The sequence below is a fragment of the Anolis sagrei genome, chromosome 1 (assembly GCF_037176765.1).
Source record: "Anolis sagrei isolate rAnoSag1 chromosome 1, rAnoSag1.mat, whole genome shotgun sequence".
In the NCBI taxonomy this organism is placed as follows: domain Eukaryota; kingdom Metazoa; phylum Chordata; class Lepidosauria; order Squamata; family Dactyloidae; genus Anolis; species Anolis sagrei.
The window spans coordinates 74,494,148-74,517,014 of record NC_090021.1 but is presented as its reverse complement, the minus strand read 5'-3'; the positions used below and the strand labels follow the sequence as shown (position 1 = coordinate 74,517,014).

The 22,867-nt window shown below is 35.7% G+C and overlaps 1 protein-coding gene across 10 annotated transcripts in view; it reads left to right on the top strand.

The window, feature by feature from the left end:
- Window positions 1–22,867, top strand: part of STXBP5 (syntaxin binding protein 5) — a 136,368-nt gene that overhangs the window by 93,890 nt on the left and 19,611 nt on the right. Inside the window, exons 19-26 of one of the 10 annotated variants that reach the window (XM_067466146.1) lie at window positions 800–856; window positions 1,954–2,037; window positions 7,229–7,294; window positions 9,578–9,637; window positions 9,735–9,782; window positions 15,568–15,618; window positions 18,571–18,810; window positions 21,120–21,489. In XM_067466146.1, coding sequence (XP_067322247.1) covers window positions 800–856; window positions 1,954–2,037; window positions 7,229–7,294; window positions 9,578–9,637; window positions 9,735–9,782; window positions 15,568–15,618; window positions 18,571–18,810; window positions 21,120–21,489 — 976 coding nt within the window. The remainder of the gene's footprint in view (window positions 1–799; window positions 857–1,953; window positions 2,038–7,228; window positions 7,295–9,577; window positions 9,638–9,734; window positions 9,783–15,567; window positions 15,619–18,570; window positions 18,811–21,119; window positions 21,490–22,867) is intronic. The other 9 variants (XM_067466154.1, XM_060753527.2, XM_060753520.2 and 6 more) reach the window with 9 other exon arrangements.

Below are 22,867 nucleotides of genomic sequence, written 5' to 3'. Positions count from 1 at the left end.
TGTAGGACATGTTTCAGAAGAAGGAACCAGCAAAACCACCTCTGGTCATGCCTTGCTTAAGAAAACTGTATGAAATCAGTAGGGGCTGCCATAGGTTGTCAGATGTCTTGAAGGCCCATACATGCACACCACCCTGTGTCTTCCCTTTCTGATTCCATGTATTTCAACTATTCTATTTATTTTGTTAGTTTTCTGTACTGATAAGCACAAAGTACAATTTTGCAGATTTAGAAAAAATATTTTTCTCTAAAGTAATATCTTCCTCCCAAAAAGCAATTTAAGAGAATTTCAGAGCAGTACTAATCTATAACAATGCTGTTAATAATTTATATAATTGTCCATTCAGATGAGGATTATAATAATAAATAAATATGTTATTATTTTTTAATTTTGTCATAAGCTATTTTAATGAATGCAAATATCTATAGTTAGTAATTTTAATTTATTTTACATTATCCTTAGAATATGATAATTTATTCCAAGGCCAAACATTTCAGACCAGTAGGTAGCAAGGAAAGATTGCAAGGTGGGAAGGAAGGATTCTTTAGTTTTAGCTGGCCCTCTGGTGTTTTGCAGTAGAAACTGTGTAAAGCCTCCTCTGTCCACCAAGAAACTGAATATTGAAGTGCTTCACCCCAGAACATTTACTGGGACCCATGTGAGAATCAGTAAGCTAAAGAAAGGAGGTTAAGCAGATGAGATAAAAGGTAGAGAAAGGGCAAGTAAGGGAACTGTTTTGATGGAGTGGGTAAGAAATGGGATGTTTGGAAATTAATGCACTGTTTCCTTCTCTCCCAAGCTCAAAACAAGAATAAGGAGGTGGGAGAGGAAGGAATGGGCATTTCACCTCATTCTGGTGAGGCTTATATACATGAATCCTATTTTGTAGCCCCCAGTTAGTGCCATTGAGTAAACTGCTAAATGATGATTCAACACCTATAAAATTCCATATATTATTTGTCTTCTTTACTTTGAACAGCCAGTAGGATTTAGAACTTGGTGTAAATGATATGATGTTAATTCAGACACCAATTTAAAATGAGTATAATTGTTTGGGGAAAAACACATTTCAATGTAAATGCATCATATTAGTTTTCAGTATTATGAAGCAATCCATTCTGTTAAATTTTATACTATCTTACTTATCACTCCATATGAAAAATATAAATAACATCTATTTACATGAAATGCTGCAAAATAATTATGTATTTAAATTGCAGTATCTGAAGTATTGTCCATATTTTGCTACCTATATTTATTTGAAGAGATAGCAATTAGTTCTCTCTCCTTTCCATAGCTGTTTTTCTAGGCACACTAACCTACACTAGCAGCAATTAACTGCATTCTTCATTTAAAAATAATACCATCCACAATTAATTGAATCAGATATTTAGCTTGCAAAAAGAATTTGTTTTGTCATTCATTTCTTGTGATTAGTATCAACGAAAAGGTTCTTTCATGTTTTAAAGTTTATTTTCTGGGTGTGTCTGCACAAATGGGTTAAGTCATATTTTCTTTCTCTGGTTGTTGGGAGAGAACAAATATATGGGAAACAACCTGGGACTAGGTAGCATGATAAATAACTGCAGTGCACAACTCTGTAGTTGTTTAGCTGCACTGACCACAGGCAAGAATGACAATAAAGTTTGCACCTATTCCTTGCTTATTCATGCCAGGTCAAGGTTCGATGGGAACCTGTCTCATTATGTAAATTGTAGTGAGGAATAACTGAAACACAGACAAAGCAGTGTTATGTTTTTGTACAGAAAGCAATCCAAAATGTGTTCTGTGACTCTTAGAGAATAGAATTGCAATGTTTAGAGGAAAATAATGTTATGAAAAGAAAATATGTAGCAACCTTTCCAAATCTACAAGTTTTTTAAAGCATATTTTTCTGTCTCCGAACATACTTTGTTGGTGTCTTTGTGTTTCCTTTCTCATTGCTTCATTAAGGCATGCTGGCTGTGGCTTCTTGCATGTGTGGCCTTGCTAGCTTATATTCAGAGTCTGTGAAACAACTTCGCACCTCTTATATAAGTAAGTCATCTCATAGCAATGAAGTGTTTGTAATCTGGCTTAAGTTATATGCTTTCCTACATCCTGAAATGTATTTTACTTTACCCTTTTCTGTTTAGCTTTTATCACTGTTATATTGAAAAATACAAGCTTTATGCAATGATATACTGTTATCTGGCATACTATTGTTACAAGAAATGGACAGCAATTACAGACAAAAACCCTTGGGTCTCCACTTATAGGGTTCTCTCATTTAATCTCTCATGGAGAGTGGAGCTACTGAAATTCTGCAATCATTAACTTACTGATACAACTTTCCACCCATTCATACTGGGGGTCAGGTTCTGCTCTCAGGATCTAGTCTTCTGTACAGTTGATTTCTAGATAACTAATCTCTGTTGTTTTCTCTGGTTAGCTAAACCTATAAATAAGGAACTTGACACACATCTTCACAGTTGTCATTGTTAGTTTCTACTTTTAGCCACTCATCTCATTGCACTTTTTCCTCTTTAGACAAGTCTGCAAAGGAATTCTACACACATTTGCATTTTGTTTCAGAGGTTGCTGTTGTCATATCAGTGTTGCTTCTTTATTATTATTATTATTATTATTATTATTATTATTTCACATATTTGTATCCTGTCCTTCTCACCCCCCGGAGGGAGACTCAGGGCGGCTTCACAACAGGCATTCATTCAATGTCAAAAACAGTAATAAACGATAAAAGCAATTAAAACGTAATATTACTAAAACCTTGTTTAAATCAGGCAGGTTTGAAATCATAGTCCAGATCATTCCATTGTCTTTCACACAAACTGGGTCTCATTCTGAATTGCTGCCTCTACTGTTTGAACACATGGTCCCATAACCAGACTTTGAGTTTTATTCTAAGAACAAGAGAGAGGGAGCCAATCGAATGTCACAGGGTAGAGAGGTCCACAGGTGAGGGGCCGTCACTGAGAAGGCCCTTTTAATTGCACTTACCTGTTTTTAACCAGTTTTAAATTGTCTGTTTTAATTAAGAAACAAGTATATTTTAATGTTTAAAAACTTTAGTATTTTTTAAATGTAATTGATTTTATTGCAAGCAGCCTGGGATCTTTGAGTTCAGGGCAAAATACACATATTTATATTAATAAAATGAATAAATATGTTTTATAACATTGCATGTGCTAAAAGCACTGTGCCTGAATCCATAACAGGTGTAAAGGGGGGGGGGGGTTGTGACTCTTCAGATTTTGGATCAATGATTGGCTGTGCCAATCACCCCAATATTGAGATTATAAGGCTAAAAGCTGAGACCCTGGGGGCAGCTCCCTTGGTCATATAACAGCAGGTAGATTCAGGTCATGTCAGTAAGCATCATACGTTATGTATCAGTCAGAGCAGCTCAGAGCATTTCATTTATATAAAACATCACAAAAACTAACAAATGACAGAAACTTTTTGAAAATAAAAAAGCCTTAAGCGAAGAACACTAACTAAAACCTAAACCTTTCTTATCATTGTTTTTAACTCTTTCCCTGCCTGCTTTTGACAATATATTAGAATCATAAACCAATAAATTTTCCAACATCTTCTTAGAACAACAGCACTACAAAAGAATTTCAAACACTTTTTCAAGTTTTTCACCAATGCTCATTTATTATTGTTCGAACATGCATTGACTCAAAACAGGCTCTGGTTGCTAAATAAAGCAAACTAAGAAGTTGATAGCTTATTTAACCAGAATTTGACTAAAACAAGATCGTTAGGGGAACAAAAGACGAAATGACAACAAAGTCTTGCTAACTGTATGATGAAAAAGAGGTAGGTTTGAGGGGAGCACAAGAGCCAAAGTTTTGGTCAGGTGCACATAAAACTAGAACGTGCCTATCATCTTTATAGTCAGCAAACAGTTAAGTGAGGGAAACTTATCATCAGGATTGGTCCAGCTATCTCTGACATAAGACCAGCATCTACTTGGAAGTTGTTAATGGGCATCAAAATCATCTTATGCTGAAAGGATAACTAGCATCTCTTTTTTCACATCTGTGTTGATCTTGGCCTAGAACTTTCCCACAGTTTTACAGCACTGTGAGGTAATATTTCTCTAAAAGGATATGGCTCTTTTATACTTTTATGAAGCCTTCAGCACAGATGTTGTGTTGGTCATAAACTTGTCTATACTTAGTTGTGCTTCGCAATCCTTCACTACATTTCTTGTAGATTATTTAGGTTTAACTTGATTATCTATTATTAGGCAAAGAGTTTAGAGTATGAGTACCTTTGGAAGTTGTAGGAGCAGCAGAAATATATACACTGCTGATTAAGATAAATTTCAAGCAAATTAAGAAGCTGGTTTTTGGGAACACTTGCTACCCCTTAGGATAGTTTTAAATGTTGACTCTCAACCCAACAAATCTAGATGCCGTTTTTGCTGAATTTATTTTGATGCTTGCAGTCATCAGAAACAGTAATTAGGAATCAGTTCCAGATCTACTTCTGAAGTTGTCCCCCACATTTTTCAATCCAGGTTTTGCAACTATTACAGCCAAAAATGTGTTTGCTTTGAAAGAGGAAAAGAATTAACTCTTCTCATCTTTTGCTGAATCCAATACAACATTCACCTTACTTATTTTTATGCAATTATGAAGCATACCCAGTCCTTGTTAAGAAATAGTAGCATGAAGTACTTATGCCATATAAGGAATGCAGGGTTCCTTAAGTTTTGAAGGGATCACTCCAGCAGAACATATAAGTCTAATTGCATTAACATTATTTTTAAAAGACTACTAAATGCTGTCTTAGTCTACTGATTGAAACTCTATATATCAGGCCTATACAGATTAACTGGAGATACATATGCTGCAGAACCATATGCAAGCCAGACGTTTCTGACACTGTATAACCTGCTCAATCGTAATTCATCATCTTCCTCGTCCTCCTCTACTTCATTCTTGCAAACAAAAGTATGCTTCTTGCAGTGTTGGAGATCCATGGTTACACTTAAACATTATTGACTACCAGGATTGCTATACGTTGTTGTTGCTCTTAATCAGTGGTTGTTCTTGCAAACCACCTAACTTACTGATGGGTGTATGTGTAGCGGGAGTTTGGTTCTGAAACTCAACTGTATGTGTGAGAATGCTTGGCATAACTTAGAATCATACATTTTATTCCATCTTTGAGGGCTGCCAAGTAATTACTATCAATCACATGCTTGTCAAATGTTCATCTCACTTTACCTTTATGTTCAAAAGAGAGGTCAACTATAGTACTTGTGATGATTTTTCAAAGCACATTTCACTTATTTTTTATACAGTTTTAGAAAAGAGAACTGAATGCTTTTCAAGATGCATTTGTAGATAGACAAGTACTATAAAAGGTGGAATTGCAAATGGTGGCACCAGGGAAACAAAATTATCCAATATTAGGCAGTGTGTTGTCCAAATACAGCTTCTTGTGTCCTAGCTGTTCCAAGAGGAAGTGTAATCATTGACTGTTCTCTATTTCATTGTGAAGCAGTATAAAAATCCACAGAGCTGTACAGAAATGCACAGAGATCTAACATATTGTAACAAGTGGCAGAGATCTCTATATAGAAAAGATATCTAAACCATCTGCTTCCTTTTATTATTCTAGTTGGTTAGTTAATTTTATTAAGATCATATCAAAAGTAATTAAGAGAGCACCCCCCAGACCTTATGGCAAGCAAACGTTTGTGTTCCTGAACTCAGTTGTGTATGTTCGAAGTAAAATATGAGGTAGCAACTGAGATCAAGGGTGTATGTGTCCACTCACGCCAACGCAAATTGCCTCCTTGTGATTTTTCTTCTCTCAGAAGCTTTTGCTTTGTTGATTCTTCTTCTGCAAGGGAATTTTGACCTCAACATTCCTTGCACTGGCACAGATTTTCATGAGTTCATAACAGTGGTTTACCTAGTCCTCTTTAGTCTTCAAACACAAACCATTGTGAATTACAGAGTTAAAGGTATACTTGAACAGAAATATATTGCCCATAGTTGAACAGTTTTTGCTGAATTTTCACAAATACAGTACTTGGTGCTGTTGTGAGAGTTGCAGTTAAAATAAGAAAAGAGATCTGGTCATAGTCTTCATGGTAATGCTGAATGTATGTGGGAAAGCTGTAACATTACCAGAATTGAGACACTTCTTTGATAATGTTTGTCCCCCAGTTATCACTATAACACTAATGATATAATGAGCATGTTATTTATTTAATAAACCATGCCTTCCACTGAACATGTACTTAGTATGAGATACCATGAAATCATTGTTACTAGTTTAGTTGTTACTGTGTTCCTGATCTCAGATCTGATTTTGGAAGTTGTTATCAGAGTCAGATCTGGTAAAGGCTTGGATGGGATACCAACAGCAAATATCAGGTGCTATAGGCTATATTTTAGAAGAAGTAACTAGCAGAACTATGTCTTGAGTATTCCTTGTATAAGGAAACCCAATGAAATTCATGTTGACTGGCGACTTGAAGTCACAGAAATTGATTTGCCATTGGCATGGGTTGGTTGTTATGCTGAAAGGAAAGCTTCAGTAAAAACTGCAATGTTTTTATAGTCCATTGAAGTAGCCACTGCATTTTTCTTTTAGGTTATATACCTATTTCATACCTGTTCTTATATTATAGTTGCAAGACTACAGTGTTTCTTAATTTACAGTGTATTTGTGAGTCTGTATCAGTCTTTCATGTATAGATCTTTATAAATTTTTATTGCTTAATTTTAATGTAGTGGTTTGATACTTAAATTTATTTAATATAATGAGTGTGTCTCTTTCTTCGTACAAACTAGTCCACTTACACTTATATAGGGATGACACATTTTAAAACTCTGCAGTTAAAAATACTGTTTGTGCAGATATGTATTTTCTTTCCCTGTGTCTTCATTATCAACTTTTTTTCTAAATTTACACTGTAAAAGTACAGCAAATAAGTAGGCGAGTAGGTGCCCTTACATTGATTATCAGTTACAGCTCACATAGGCAATAGTCAGAAATCATTGGAGTTATGGTTGAAAATATGGGAAATGAATCAAAGTGGTTTTTTTCCCCCCTATAGCTTACGAATTTAGACTAGTAGTTAAAAGAATCAGTTATTCCCCTCTTGGAATGTGTGAGTGTATTGGGACTTTTGTGCAGCATTAGAACATGTAAACTGACCTGTTTGAAATTTGAAAATGTACTTTATATTTCACAGCTGGTCTTTGTGATATTAATGAAGGTACAACAGTACAAGAGGATCGCTGCAAGTCACCCACATCAGGTAATTATTTGTTCTTGTAAAGACTGTGATATTAAATAATGCTTCAAATCACTCAGATTTCTCTGCTTTAGAGTTTGCATAGAAGATGTATTTCTAAGACACCACTTACTCTGACAGTGTTTTTCTGTATACCCCGTTCTAGTACACAAGCCTACGAATATTTCTTTATCAGGTGAATATTTTGTTGTTGGCTTGAAATTTGCCCTAAAGCCGGATCCACTCACTTATCCGCTCTTATATATTTATCATTATTTACAGTGTATAGACGGCATTGGCAATGGAAATTTTCAATATAAGGGGAAAATGTTTTAATTCCCTTGATCTGTCAGTTTCAAGAAGAGATTATTCACAATAGAAATATAGGTCTCAGAAACTTCATGCAGTCATCTTCAACCACATGAACTATGAGTTAATCAAGGTGAATATTTTCTAAATACTGAAAATCAATTATGTTCTGTCACTCTAATTCAAACTAATTGATCTAGCACTAACACTTCATAAACTAGTTTGCAGTTTAGTCTGGTGCTTATTTTCTCACAAAGCCCAATTTATATTGTTGCTAGAATTGCAAGAACATTTTGTTTGTCAAAGTTATTTTATAGAGAAGAACATCATGCTGCTTTTATTGCAGGTATTACTATTTATATGTTGTTGCAAAATGAATAGGCTTGATACTGCAGAGAAAATAGTGAAGACATGTTCAGTCTTGTTTGGTTTAGGATGAAAAGTTTGGTTTTTTCATTAAAATGGGATGTCTCTTGAGGTCATCCCTGGCCATGTTTTACCTAGATCTAGCAAAGAATACTCATCCCTTGGCTGTAGTGGGTGTTCCAATACTACATGGAAATGAAGTAAAGTGTTGTTGCTGCCATCCCTGTACTGCCTGAGGCCTAGGGACTTCAAAGGATAACAATTCCCCCTACTCTTACTGCTGAAAGGAGGGGTTGTTGGCTGCTTACAACACATGTGAGGGGAGATCAGATTATTTATGCCCCGTTTAAATAGTAATAAATCTAGCTATTTTCTATTTTTTTGTGAAAATATGAGGACCTTACCTTCCTGAGCCTAGTTAAAATGCAACCGAGATTGGAATCACATCACTTCACTGTGCTTAACCAGAAGAGGTAGTAGTTCAAGATCACTATTGGGAAATATTCTTTTGCAATACATTTTACTAGTAAGTAAATTATTCATAGGAAAACATTTGGAATCTTTCTGCTATCAATTGAAATAGTATTGCAAACTCTGTGTTCATTTTTAGTTTTTTCAGTTATAAGGTGTAAGATATAAAAATCTGTAGCCGTAGTTGGTTTTCATATTGATAAAATTAAGATTGGTAATAGTAAGTCACAGTGTTGAAAATAGCAGTTCTTGCTTCCCTGTTATTAATGTAAGAATAGCCTTAGTTGGGTCATGCTGGGAATGCATTTCATCCAGCATGCTTATCTCTTGACACTGAGCATGCAAACGGCTCTGAAAGTCTGATAAGCAAAGCAAGATAGAAATAGCTATTCCTCTTGTTTATCTCTAGTATGAACGATAAGAGGTATGCTGCCTACGTACATAGCATACATATGGTTTGACTTGAAAAATAAAAATCTATTTCTTATTCATAGTACCTTACAAACTTTCCTAATCAATTCCTGTCAGCTCTTCAGTTCTTTGACCATCAGATGGAACATGAGGCTGGGGAAATCAGCTACCAGAAATACTTTTCCGTTTACCATGTTTTTGCTGGTTTTCATCTGTAATATATGTCAATTACCATACTTCAGACCCATTCTGTTTCAGATGGAATAGCACTTTGCCACTATCGAAGTAAACCTTCAGTGTAGGCATAATGAGCACACTTTGGACCCTAGCAATACTGTGCCTTTTGATTCTGAATTTTACTGACAACACATGCCTCAAATGGAATTTAAAATGTGAATTATATTTCCTTCTGTTGTGGATATTTTTGCTAATATGAATGCTGCTTCCCTGTCAGACTATATTTCCCTTCTGCCTACTCTTGTTATGAATAGATATGTACTACCTGCATTTTTCTTTCAGGTATGCAGTTCTGCCTTGACTAGAAATGTTACTAGAAAATGGGAGAGTCAAGGGTTTTTTTCTGTCTGTCCTCATATCAGCTCTAATTGTTTTTAAAAAGTGGTAGTTGAAGATGTAGATTTCAATAGTGTTTCCTCTTAATTTTGCAGGCTGTCATAACTGTTTTGTATGCATCCTTTGTTGTGAATATCCATGTGTATGTGCCTTTCATTCTTGTCTTCACTCATGTAGGTTCTGGTTCTCCCATCAATTCTGATGAGGATCAAACATTGAATAATTTTATAGAAAAGGGTATAGTATTTTTATTTTTAAGAGTATTATCATTCCTTTCATCAGCTCATCTTTTTTTTTAGTAAATTGACATTTTGTATCAAAATATTATTTGCAGTGAAAACCAAAAGCAGAAAGTTTTCCAAGATGGTAGCCAGTGATATAGGTAGGAACTAGAACAAACTATCCTTTGCTCCTTTCCTAGTACCTTACTCTTATTCTTGGCTATGCAGTAAAACAACACAAGGTGCATTGCATTATTTGTTTAATCCTAACATAAAAGGTGTTCTTTTGGGCTGCTTGTTTTCTAATATACTGTGCTCAATGCTTAACATGATCAGTGATACTGGAGTTTTAATTTTGTCCATTTATATATCTACATCTTCCTCCAAAGGTTTTGGATTCTGCTTAGAAACATTAAAAGGGTTCAATCCTGTAAGCAGTACTGCACAATTGTAACACAGGTCTTCCAAGTTTTTAAAGCAGAGTTGGAAAAATATATCCACTCCGCCTTAATGTTTATTCTGCATTACTGGTTTTTGCTCAGATGAATGAGAGAATTCTTCCTTATTTAGAAAAAAGTCACATTTTTGTATATCTGGTTCTATATTGGTAAACAGTAAGTTGAAAACATTTTGTAACATCTGCAGTATATGCATAAGGTGGATTGAACTCTTCTCATAAGAACATAAATACGGTGGATGGTGGATTAACAGATGGAATAGTAAAGAATGCCTTCCTGCTTGGCTATGATCATCATGTTTCACTTTTATTTGGGGATATAATTTGGAAAATATATTGTTCATCTGTTTAAATACAATCCTATATCCACATATATAGGAACAATTTGAGTGTTTATCATTCACTTTCTGATTATTTATATTCAGATTTAATTCATTCTATGTAGGAATGTTATTTATATCAGGTAATTGCTTATCTCCATTCTAAATTTGCCTTTTCGCAGCATGTTATCCAATAAATTGATGATTTAACTGCGCTTTTTTCCTGACTTCGTCAATTTACCACCATTTTCAAAGCATCTAACAAAATTTTATGTGTTTGGTTGTGAATGTGACAAAACAATCAATTTGACCTTGTAATCTGAAGTTTGCAAAGGAGTCAACATGTAATATAAATGCTTTCTTTTCATTGGTCCTTATCTGAAATTAAAATTTGGTAGGAAGATTAAGCTGATATTTGCAATACATTACGTGCTTGAAAAAATATATTTGCAAACCTGGCTAACAGAATAAATGGGTAACCATCCTAACAGAACTAGATAAATCCACAGTGGATAATACAGAGTTTTAACAATAAGCCAGATAGCTTACTTAATACCTTTTGTCATTGGTAACTTCATCGTTCTAAGATAGTATGCACAATACTGTTTTAATGCATATTTTATAGCTATTTTAATGTATATGGTTGTATTTTACTATGCTTTATATTATATTTGGCACTGAATTGTTGCATGTTTGGAAGCCACCCTGAGTCCCTCCTTGGAGGTTGAGAAGGATGGGGTATAAATGATCTAAATAAATACAGATTCATACATAGTCTTAGCAGTACAATTGCTGTTTTCTTATACTGGATCCCATGCTGTTCTAGTAAGGCTGAAAAAGTGAATTTTGCAGAATGATTGAGTCACATTTCCTATGTCATCATCACTAGCTCCCATGATAATTTGGCATAGAGGATGCCCTTTCTTGTATTTTTGTGATTTAATTGTTAGCAAAGCAGAAAAGGATGCTACTTTAAAGAAGCTATAATAGGAGGTTACATCATCCCACACTGGTATGAATTGAGCTAAAGCCAGAAGCTACTTACGTGAAAATAATTTCCATTAATATGGCACATTTTGTTTTGTCTTAGTAGCAGAAAGTGAGTGGAAAATTATTTTCACAAAATTGTTTTCTACTGAAACAAATAATCTGCAGGTTCTTAATGAAAGGAAGCATTTTACAATGTAAAAATAACCAACTTACCTAATGCATATATGTTGATGAAAAGAATGCAAAAGACTCCACAGGCTTATTCAATACGTGCTAACATAACCCAAAATGTACATTCTACTTTCAGATATGATATTCACTAACTACTATAGATGAAGATGCATGTTGCCATCTTTTCTTGCTTATAATCTCCTTTATTCTAAGAAACTGTGTTGCCATGTTAGACCTATAGGGCACTGAGCAAGGTCAACCTTTTTTTCTTATCTAGCTCAACAGTTATCATGTTCCGATAAAAATGGAGATGGGGACATACACTGCTTCCTGCTGTGGCTATGTTACTGCATTATACCAGCCTATGACATATACATCAGTGTCTCCCATCAGATAATCCATGGTACAAGTTGAATGGCAACAAATTTATTTTACTACTAGCTAAATACCATAATGCCTCAGATTGTGGTGGAAGCTCCTTCCTTGGACGCTTTTAAGCAGAGGCTAGATGGCCATCTGCCAGGGGTACTTTGTGTTTTTCCTGCATGGCAGGTGGTTGGACTAGATGGCCCATGTGGTCTCTTCCAACTCTCTTATTCTATGATTCTATGAATCCATTTTTCAATTAAAATTTTGATTAAAGTTTCTCATTTTCACTTAACAAGAATCTTAAGAACACTGAGCAGCTTTTGTATTTCTTATTGTGCTAAGGAAGAGCAATATCTTGCTGAACTTCTGTTCCAATCATGCCATCTGTGTTGGACCAATGTGGATGTTTTGGCAGCGAAGTGCATTGGCACAGTGGATTACAGATTATTCCACCAGTAACCCCTGGGATAAGATTCCAATAAGTTTTTATATGGTGGTACTAGGAAACAGAAAGATTATGCTTTGTTGATTGACTGTAGTGTGTTTGACTGTGTACACCTCTCAGTAGTTTTCTTTCTTGATCCAACAATATTAGCTATTTTGTATGTAAAGAGTAAGCATGCCTTCACAGAAAAAGGAAGGAGTCATGAACATTTTGTCAGCTATAGACAAATATTAATTTTCTTTATCAAATTTGTCTTAATGGATTTAAAAACATCTCCAATCAAAACTTTATTGGGACAGTAAAGTATAGTCTCACTTTAGAAAGCTGTGTCAAGCTCTCTTTGTTGCCATATTTCCAGATCTTTGGCTCAAGTATAGCAAATTCAGTTGTAGGTACTTATCATACGTTGCATCAAGACATTGGGAAACACATCCAAGCTACTTTGGATAAGATCAAGTACTGTTGCCCGTATGTGTAATTGTTATCTCTTATGTCCTTATTTAACTGCCCAGTTAATTAACCTCCTCTAAATTGTTCAACGTTTTCTCTCTACCCAAATTCACCTTTTTTGAAATGACGCACTGTGGCAGCACAAATGACTGAATTATTTACTTACTCATTTTAAAATATACATTTCCCTGTCCACCAGGGTTAAATAAATGGCTTTGCTGTAGATATAAGTAATTTTTGGGTTTCAGGGGAGTAGATTGCCCTCCCCGAGGACCTTACAAAGACTGCCAAGTGCCCCTGAAGAAGGTTGTTTTTCACAGTTCCTTGCCTATGGAGAAGCGTTAGAAAGGAGGAAAGAGGAAGCCATTACTGAGATTTCCTCATACTTTCCTAGGTTAAAGAGGTGCCTCTCCAAAAGCCTTTATGTTTGGCTAAAGCATTTTGCCTCTTAGTTCTAAGAGGAAAGATGAAGAGCTGTGTTTGTCTTGGAATATCACAAGCTCTGCCGAACAGATAAAGAAAAGCAAAACTGGCAAATGGTGCAACCTCTAAGCAGTTACCTGTGTGCTTCTCAATTTTGACTGCAGTATAGCTATTGTGCATTCAGAAATTCTGATATATGACTTTATCCATGAGCTACTGTGAAAAATATCCCATGTGGGATGCATGCTATTTGCTACCATTTCTGTAGTAAATGTTTTCAGTGGTTTATAGCTTTGGAGACTAGGGTTCAAGTGAAAATAAACTGAGTGATCTTCGGCAAGTCACACTCTTTGTCTCATAGGAAGGCAAAGGCTCTGATCAAATCTTTCTAAGAAACCCATGATAGTTTCAAAAAAGTCTTGAAGGCACACAACAATTACAACAAACTTGTAAGTGTGCAATTCCTGGGAAGTGGTTGTTTCAGTTTTTTCTTCCATTTCATGTGTTGTTGTCAGATGCCTTAATCGTAATTTTGAATCCTTATTGACTTCATAAAATTCAATACCAGATTCTTTGGGTGACATCTTTGTTTTATTCAATTGCATTTTAAGCAGGTGGTTCTGAGCATTATGCATTACATTATTAAATAGTGAGTGATGCCATTAAAAAGGTCATGTCACTTTTCTCTTCCATTAGATCTGAACATTGGTGTATAGCAGGTTGCTACCTTATTTCACAATAGGTTGACTTATGTAGGAAATACCACTACCATACATAGCATACTGGTACTTCCAGGCTTTGAATCTCCTAGAGTGGACTTGTCTGACCCTCACCAATATGTTTGCAAGCTGTTGGCTGGTTTTGCTTGACTACTTCATAATAATGGGTGCAGAGTGGATTTTGTTTACTTGAAGTTTGCTTCAAATATTTCACTACTAATGCGTTTAGCAGTTTCCTATGTTCAGATGTCCAGTGCTCACTGAAATTTTACTCTTACTTTGTAAACTGTTTACAGGTTCACATTTTACTTGTGTGCGTTCTGTCAATGTTTCTGTCTTCTCTATGGCTGTAAGGTCTTGAGTGTGATCCAAGTCAATAAAAATGATACTTAAAAAATAGGAATAAACACACACCATTAAAAACATTTTCTCTAACTCATATAGTTATATTAATAAATAAGAATTAACCTACTAAAATAATAGATTGTATATTTACTCTCACACCTTATCTTCTCAATGAGTAAAATTAAAATCAGCAAACAAATAATAGAATCTTTTGTCACTCATAAAACAATAAAATAAACTCTAAAAGAGTAGCCTAAAACCTAAATAAAGCATAAATGAGAGTAAAATGCAGCTGAAATAAGCTGAGCGCTTCACTCATACCCAAAAAATAAACTCCATTTATTTCTTTAAGATATTTATATATTGCTTTTCGACATAAAGTTCTTGAAAAGATTTAAATATCACAAAATGGTTTTTACTAGTATGTAAGAATAAATACTTTACCCAAAGAGCAAGAGTGGGCTTCCACAATTAGATCTACCATTCCAGATCAAGGGACAGAAATATATACACAGTTTACTCCAGTTGTATCTTGCCCTTAGTAATGAGGCGAGGAACAAGCTCTTCTTGAAAGTATCACCCCTATGAATTTAGGAGCAATAGTAATTTCCAGTTCAGAAAGTCAGGGTTGCTCCTGCAAAATGTCTTATCCCTGTGCTTGACAGTTCTACTTGATGGAACTTCTCTCTTCCTTCCCCATTGTAGTGATGTATTTAGCTGCCTTGGCCTTTATAGTGAGGCAAGGAGAGCAGTCTTCTCCAGAAGCATAGTTTGTCATCTATACATTTAATTGTGTTATGAATTTATTTTTTCCCCCTTGGAATACCATTTTTTGTGTCTCAACCTCCTGGAAATTTTCTGTGCCATCAGTATTCCGATGCATAACAAAGGCAGTTGGAAAGATGGTTAAAATTCTTGGTTACTTGTTGACTTCCTAAACTTTTCTAATTAGGATTCTAGTTTGGGGGAAACTCATACAGAATTATAGGTTTAATATACCATCATGAAGATAGTAATGAAGCTACAAATCTTAAAAATAATGTTTCTAATCAAAATTTTGAAGAAATTGTCATACTCGCATTGTACACTTGAAATTAAAACTTACTATAAATATATGTATAAATTTGCTTACCTTCCTTGCATAAAAGTATTGTATATGAATTCTTAATTTGAAGACTTGAGTTTTAATTCTTTCATATACTCTTTTAAAATGTGATCGATCTAGCTTTATTATAAAAACTATACATTATTTTTCAGCAAAGATGTCTAGAAAATTAAGCTTACCAACTGAACTGAAACCTGAGTTAGGTAAGTATTTGTTCAAAGCCTATACTAATGATGTTTATAATCTTTTAAAAGGCTATGAGCGAAGACATACACAAAATACCAGCTTGACGCTTTACCTTCTAAGAAAGAACAAAGATGTCTATTTGCCTTAAATACCAATATTTGGTGGATATGCAGTGCGTGTCTGTCAAATGTTTCTCTCCTGGCTGGAACTACTTCTAATTCCTCTTAGAAGACATGGAAGTGTGGCCACAGAAAGTGTATATTCATAGATCTTTGAGAAGACATACACATACACACATCATCTATGGAAATTCCGTGCAAATGTGTAGAAGCCAATCCAATGAATTGATTAGAGCATCACATCAAATATGTGTAGATCTGGGTTCTTCTCCAGATTATCGCATAAAGCTCACTGTGTAACATTAAATACAACAGTTACTCTGGTTTATTCACAACATTATGAAGATAAAGCAATGGGGAGAGAATTATGTGTATTGCCTTAAGTGATTTTGACAAAATGTAGGGCACTCATAAACTCAGAAATAAATAGAAATAAATAGAATATGACTGAAAGTAGGCTGGTGCTAAAAGTTCATAATAAACATCAAAAAATCTATTAATTGAGTAGAATCTTAATTCAAGTAGAGTATATCTTCAGTGAACAACTGCCTAGAGAACACTGGAACTTTTTTGTGCTATTTGCAAACAGTGGTGTGTTATCACATTAATATATAAACTATTTAACAAATTTAGGTTTAAAACTGCATTCTTTGACACTCCTTGTCTGGAGGAGGGCACAAAATGCAATTCTAGAAATACATCTATAGCAGCCTTGTGAGAGCCAGCATGGTGCAGCAGTTTTAAGTGTTGGTCTGTGACTCTGGAAACCAAGATTCGAATTCCCTTTCAGCCATGAAACCCACTAAGTGATCTTGGGCAAGTCACACTCCCTCAGCGTCAGGGAAATGTATCTTTGACCAAATCTTACCAGGAAATCCTTGTAATAGGTTCATCTTGAGATTGCCATAAGCCAAAAACACCTTGAAGGCAAAGCAACAGCTACCACAACCTTTACCTTATGGAAGTAGTTGATTGTTTTTAAGATCTCAGCTTCAGTATTGAGACCAATAGTTTTTTAGATCAATGGGAATCTAGTTTAAGACAAGACAGCATTTGACTGGACTACCAACTCCCGAAAAATCAATTCATGTACATGTATTAGGAAGACAGTGAGCTAAGCTGTTTTAAACCTCATTTTGAATTATTGTATTCAAGTATACTGCTTTCTTTAACTGTGCCTGAGTGAATGCTATATTCTGTATTCTTACTCTATAAAGCACACAGATAATAAACATAGAAACTAAAAGGCTAAATCCAGTATGTTAAAAGTTCAATTTTGAAGCAAGCATGCTTTTGATCAAATTGATATTATAATCAATAATGCAATTTAATTGGTCAGGAATTACAGAGTTTATTTTTAAAAGTGGATGTTAAATCTAAATGATATTTTTTAACATAGAGGGAAATCCCATGTTCTTGCTCATGCTTAGTATGGTCCCATTGTTAATTCAATAGTACATGGTGTAGGAACAAGGATTTGTGGGAGGTTTTTGGTTTGTTTTTGTTTTTTTGCTTTGCTTTAGTGATGTACTCAATGAAGAGGGTGACATGTTTTTCAAGCTACACCTTAGGTCCTTTCAAGGTATATGAGTACTGCCTTGTCACGGATTTTGGGAATTACAGTATAGCACAATGTTTATTTACTATTATTAATTTTCAAAGTGTTTATTTATTTATTTATTTATTATTTACTTTATTTTCCTCAACTCTCCTAATATAGGGACACTGTTTATGAAACTTAGAAGTGTCTAATAATTTTTATAGCAAAGGCCATATATAATACAATTTAAAAGTTTTGATTTTGAGAACACATTAAAAACCACAGTTTGAACATATTTTTAAAACAACTCAGCAGTATCCATTGAAAACATCATCAGTGATATGCCTATCCAATGAGTACATGATATGATCTTGTTGGAAAGTAGATGGTTTTCTGAATTACGAAATTTCATCATTGATTTTTTCCTCTTTATACTATATAAACACTAAAATGATTTTATTCCTTATGTTATATAGAAATAATTATCCTACTCTAATGCAGCCACTAAACTTTTCTGTACATGTAGATTATTGGGCTGTAAAGGTATATATTTAATTAAGTAAACTGTCAATTTTGACCAGGTAACAAGGATAAAAATATTTAAAATAAATTAAATTAGCAAATATTAATAAATACTAAAATAATTATCTTTGCAACATTTATCAGCAAATTGATTCTTTGTTTTAAACCTAGATTAAGTAGGCAAACAAAACACATACGAGTACCTATTGTCTGAACTAAAATGGAGATTAATTATTTGGTGTGCATGAACTTGTGTGTGTGTATGTGTGTGTGTGTGTGATAGAGTTTATACAGTTCTCCGGTATAGGTCATAGCATCCAGTATCACCAGTCAGATGGAAAATGATAGAAGATTTCTGAAAGGATGCAACATACAATATTAAATTATCTCCTTTGGGGAAAAAGCTGTTACCTAATCTTAGTTGTGTTTTGTCCTGTCTAAAAAAAAGATAAATGTAATATAATCTAAAGCATAACATATGCTAGGAGTCATTATTTATTGTTCACTATTGTCTCTGAACTTGACAAGCAGCTGTAGTCAGTGTTAGCTCTCTCATGAGTATTCATCTGTATTTCCAAACACATTTCTCTCATTCACACTGTGTCTTTAAATGTGCAGTTTCAGAGTCTTACGTGTTCATCTAAACATGTAGTCTGTGAAATTGACCTAATATTCTTGAACTGAATTTTAGAGATGTCATTTAAGTGAAGTGTTTAACATATTTTGAATATTTAAAAGGAAAGGTTGGCTGCTTTGGCAGTGAATTTAATTAATATAAAATCTTTCAGATGTTAAAGACAACTCATTCAGCCGTTCCAGGAGTTCTAGCGTAACAAGCATTGATAAGGAATCACGGGAAGCAATTTCAGCTCTTCACTTCTGTGAGACTTTCACACGAAAAGCTGACACAACACCTTCACCATGCTTATGGGTTGGGACGACTTTGGGCACAGTCTTGGTCATTGCATTGAATTTACCCCCAGGAGGAGAGCAAAGGTTACTTCAGCCAGTAATTGTGTCCCCCAGTGGTATGTATTTCACAAAAATGTACAAAAATAACAGCAGCAATTCACTTGGAAGATAGTGGTTTCATTTCTATGCATTTGTGTTTCTTATTATTTTATTATGTTATGTATATCATTGTTATTATATAATTATACATATGTGTATATTATTTGTCTCTGTTATGATTATAACAGAGACAACAGCCGCTGGGTGAGATCATCCGGAGTTTCGGGGTGCGGTGTCATCTGTACGCAGATGATGTCCAACTCTGTCACTCCTTCCCACCTGCTACTAAGGAGGCTGTCGAGGTCCTGAACCGGTGCCTGGCCGCTGTAACGGTCTGGATGAGGGTGAACAAACTGAAACTAAATCCAGACAAGACAGAGGTACTCCTGGTCAGTCGCAAGGCCGAACGGGATATAGGGTTACAGCCTGTGCTGGACGGGGTCGCACTCCCCTTGAAGGCGCAGGTTCGCAGCTTGGGTGTGACCCTGGACTCATCGTTGAGCCTGGACCCCCAGGTTTCAGCGGTGACCAGGGGAGCATTTGCACAGCTTAGGCTCGTGCGCCAGCTGCGCCCGTATCTCGGGAAGTCTGACTTGGCCACGGTGGTACACGCTCTTGTCACATCCCGCCTGGATTACTGCAACGCTCTCTACGTGGGGCTGCCCTTGAAGACGGCCCGGAAGCTTCAGCTGGTCCAGCGTGCGGCAGCCATGTTACTAACTGGAGCGGGTAGCAGGGAGCACACAACGCCCTTGTTGTCCCAGCTCCACTGGCTGCCGATTTGCTACCGGACCCAATTCAAGGTGCTGGTCTTGGCCTACAAAGCCCTAAACGGTTCCGGCCCAAAATACCTTTCTGACCGCATCTTGGCCTACGAGCCCACGAGGACCTTGAGATCGTCTGGGGAGGCCCTTCTCTCGATCCCGCCTGCATCACAGGCACGGCTGGCGGGGACGAGGGAGAGGGCCTTCTCGGTGGTGGCCCCCCGGCTGTGGAACACTCTCCCGGCACACATCAGACAGGCGCCCTCCCTCATGTCCTTTCGAAAAAGCCTTAAGACCTGGCTGTTCGAGAGGGCATTTAATTAAGTGCTAAGCAACAACATTACGGTAATGAGAACCGGAATGGTATAAGGAAGATGAGACTGGCTATGATTCTACTAAGAGACGAAGCGGATTTTTATGTAGTTTGTATTTGTCGTATAGTTATATGTTGTTGATACTGGCCTTTGTAACTGTCTTTTTATGTGTACTGTACACCGCCATGAGTCGCCCGTAAGGGCTGAGAATGGCGGTTAATAAGTGCATCAAATAAATAAATAAATAAATATAAAGTCTTTTGAGCAGACACAGATATAAGGATTTTTCTTCTAATAAAAATCACATTCTGTAAGATTCTGGATTTTGTGCAGAAATGTTTTCATATCTGATGTTAAAAATTGTACAAGTCTATCCTTTATTGGTGGAATCATTGACACATTTAGCCATTTTTTCCCCCTGAAAGCCAATGTCTGAGTCAATCAATATCCCAATAACATTGTCCTCATTTTGAAGAATTTTGTTTCTGACATATAATGCTTACTGCCCAAAGTCAAACACATCTGTTAGAATGATCTTTTATACATTTTTACTCATAATGGCAAGAGTTAAAAGATAAGCGATACAAAAGGGGAATGGGGAGTTCAAACAAAAAAAAAAAGATTTTAAGGAATACTGGCTTCATTTTCTCATGGCTCCAAGTGGACTCTCTAGTTCAGTCGCTCCCATTGAACTAACCCATTTAGTCCACAAGAACTAAAATATGGTCCTTGGCCTCATCATGATGACACCATTGTAACGAGAGCCACTGGTTTCGCAAAACCCTCTTATAGTTCCAGGGCTTATTAAATAAGGTTTTCTGTGGGCGAACATGTGGTGATTACTGGATGACATATGTTCTGTATCAGAAACTAGGGCTGATGTGGTCTATCCAATGCAGATTTCTGAATCAGCATCCCAAACCAAATCTAAAGTTGACCAAAACCTGATTTGTAATTCTTTTGGTACTAATGTTGGAGAGTTGTCCCTGGCCAAAGTGGTCCCTGGTCAAAGTGATCCCTGGTCAAAAAAAGGTTGGAAACCACTGCTCAAGTTTGATGTTTAATGTCTTGAAAATGCCAGCTCTCTTTGTCATGAGCTATTTAACTTTATAATTTTAAGAATGGTTCACACCATTCTAAAATGCACTTTGAACACATAGAGGAAATATTTGTCCAAAAGAGGAGATACACCTTTGTCATAATTTTGTACAGGCATTTTAGAAAAAATTATCAATTTCTGTATTCTAGGAACCATTTTGAGGCTTAAAGGAGCAATCCTGAGAATGGCTTTTCTGGACACTACAGGATCTCTAGTTCCACCAGCATATGAACCTTGGAGAGAACAAAATGTACCTGAAGACAAGGATGAAAAGGACAAGTTGAAAAAACGCCGGCCTGTCTCCGTGTCTCCATCATCCTCTCAGGAAATAAGTGAAAACCAATATGCAGTGATATGTTCTGAAAAGCAGGCAAAAGTTATTTCACTGCCCTCACAAAACTGTACTTATAAGCAAAATATAACAGAGACTTCGTTCGTTCTTCGTGGAGATATAGTGGCACTGAGTAACAGTATCTGCCTTGCTTGTTTCTGTGCCAATGGACATATAATGACTTTTAGGTAAGGCATAAAATTCTAAAAGGAAAATACACAGTAGTTACTCTATATGTGTTCACTACAAACAGATAAACTGTTTATGAAAAACAGTGGGTTTGTTTCAGCCTTAGTATGACACAAATATTCAAATGAACTATGGCTAAATACATTTTTCTTGTATTCCTACTTTTGTACACTTTTTAAAATTGCTGGCTATCTAGCAATGCCATGTGTATGTTCTTCAACGGCACAAGGAGGAGAAGGGCCTTCTTTACTCTGAAGGTCATACAAGTGATGAATACAGAATTGAGTCATGCAGTATGTCTGTCTTTTGTACATACATCAAGCACAATCTATTTGCTGAATCACTTGCAATCCAACATGTTACTTTGTTATGTGACCTAGTACAATTTGTGAATAATATGGCAATGAAAGTTAATTCATGCTTTCTATTCTTCACTGTCTGCGTTAAAATACATAATGCAAATTTTGATGTAAAACACTATTTTCCTGAAAGATAAGCAGTAACATAGAATCGAGTTGGATTGCAATGAAATAATTCATGTGTTTCTTTATGGGATTCTAAAAATGTTCAAGAGTTTTAGTCAGTCAAAAGCATGTTGCTGTTCAAATATATATATTTGACCAAAATATAATATATATAATATATAAATATTAGAAGATTTGAGAAATTAAACATCCTGGTGTGGGGCCAGGGATGATAACTATACTATGAAATAGTTTTCTGTTCATATGCTAACCAGATGCTATTCTTGATCACTTTATATATCTACAATATCAGCATGACTCATGTATAAATGGTACTTTGTCAACCACTTTTATAATTCTGTTTACTTGCTACCAGCCTTTAACCTGTGTGTGGTATGCAGGTTGGAATCAGCAAAATCTAGGATGCTGCCAAATCAACTCTTCCCTTAGTAATATGGGGATTGCTGATTCCTCCCTTTCCCTATAGTTCACTCACTCTGTTCCTGAAGGCCAGAGATCATCCTATAAGTAGGGAGTTAGAAAAGAAGGTGGGGAGAAATTTTCACAGCAGTAAGCAGACATTTACTCTATGACCTTCAGGTTGAAGGTTATACCTTGGAGATTGTCCTTTTCTCATTGTGGACTAACTGAGAGCAAGTTTAACAATATTACTTATCTACTGTAAGTAATACTCTAGCCTAGTTTACCATGATGTAGTGTTGGACTAGGATTCCAGGAGCCCAAGATTTGGGTTTCTGCTCAGCCATAAAAAAAAATCACTGGGTGACATTGAGCATGTCACACTCAGGCTCAGAGAAAGGCAATGGTAAACCACTTCTAAATAAATTTTACAGTCACCATGACACTGTCAGCTTAGAATCACAGAATTTTAGAAATGGAAGCGGCTACAAGG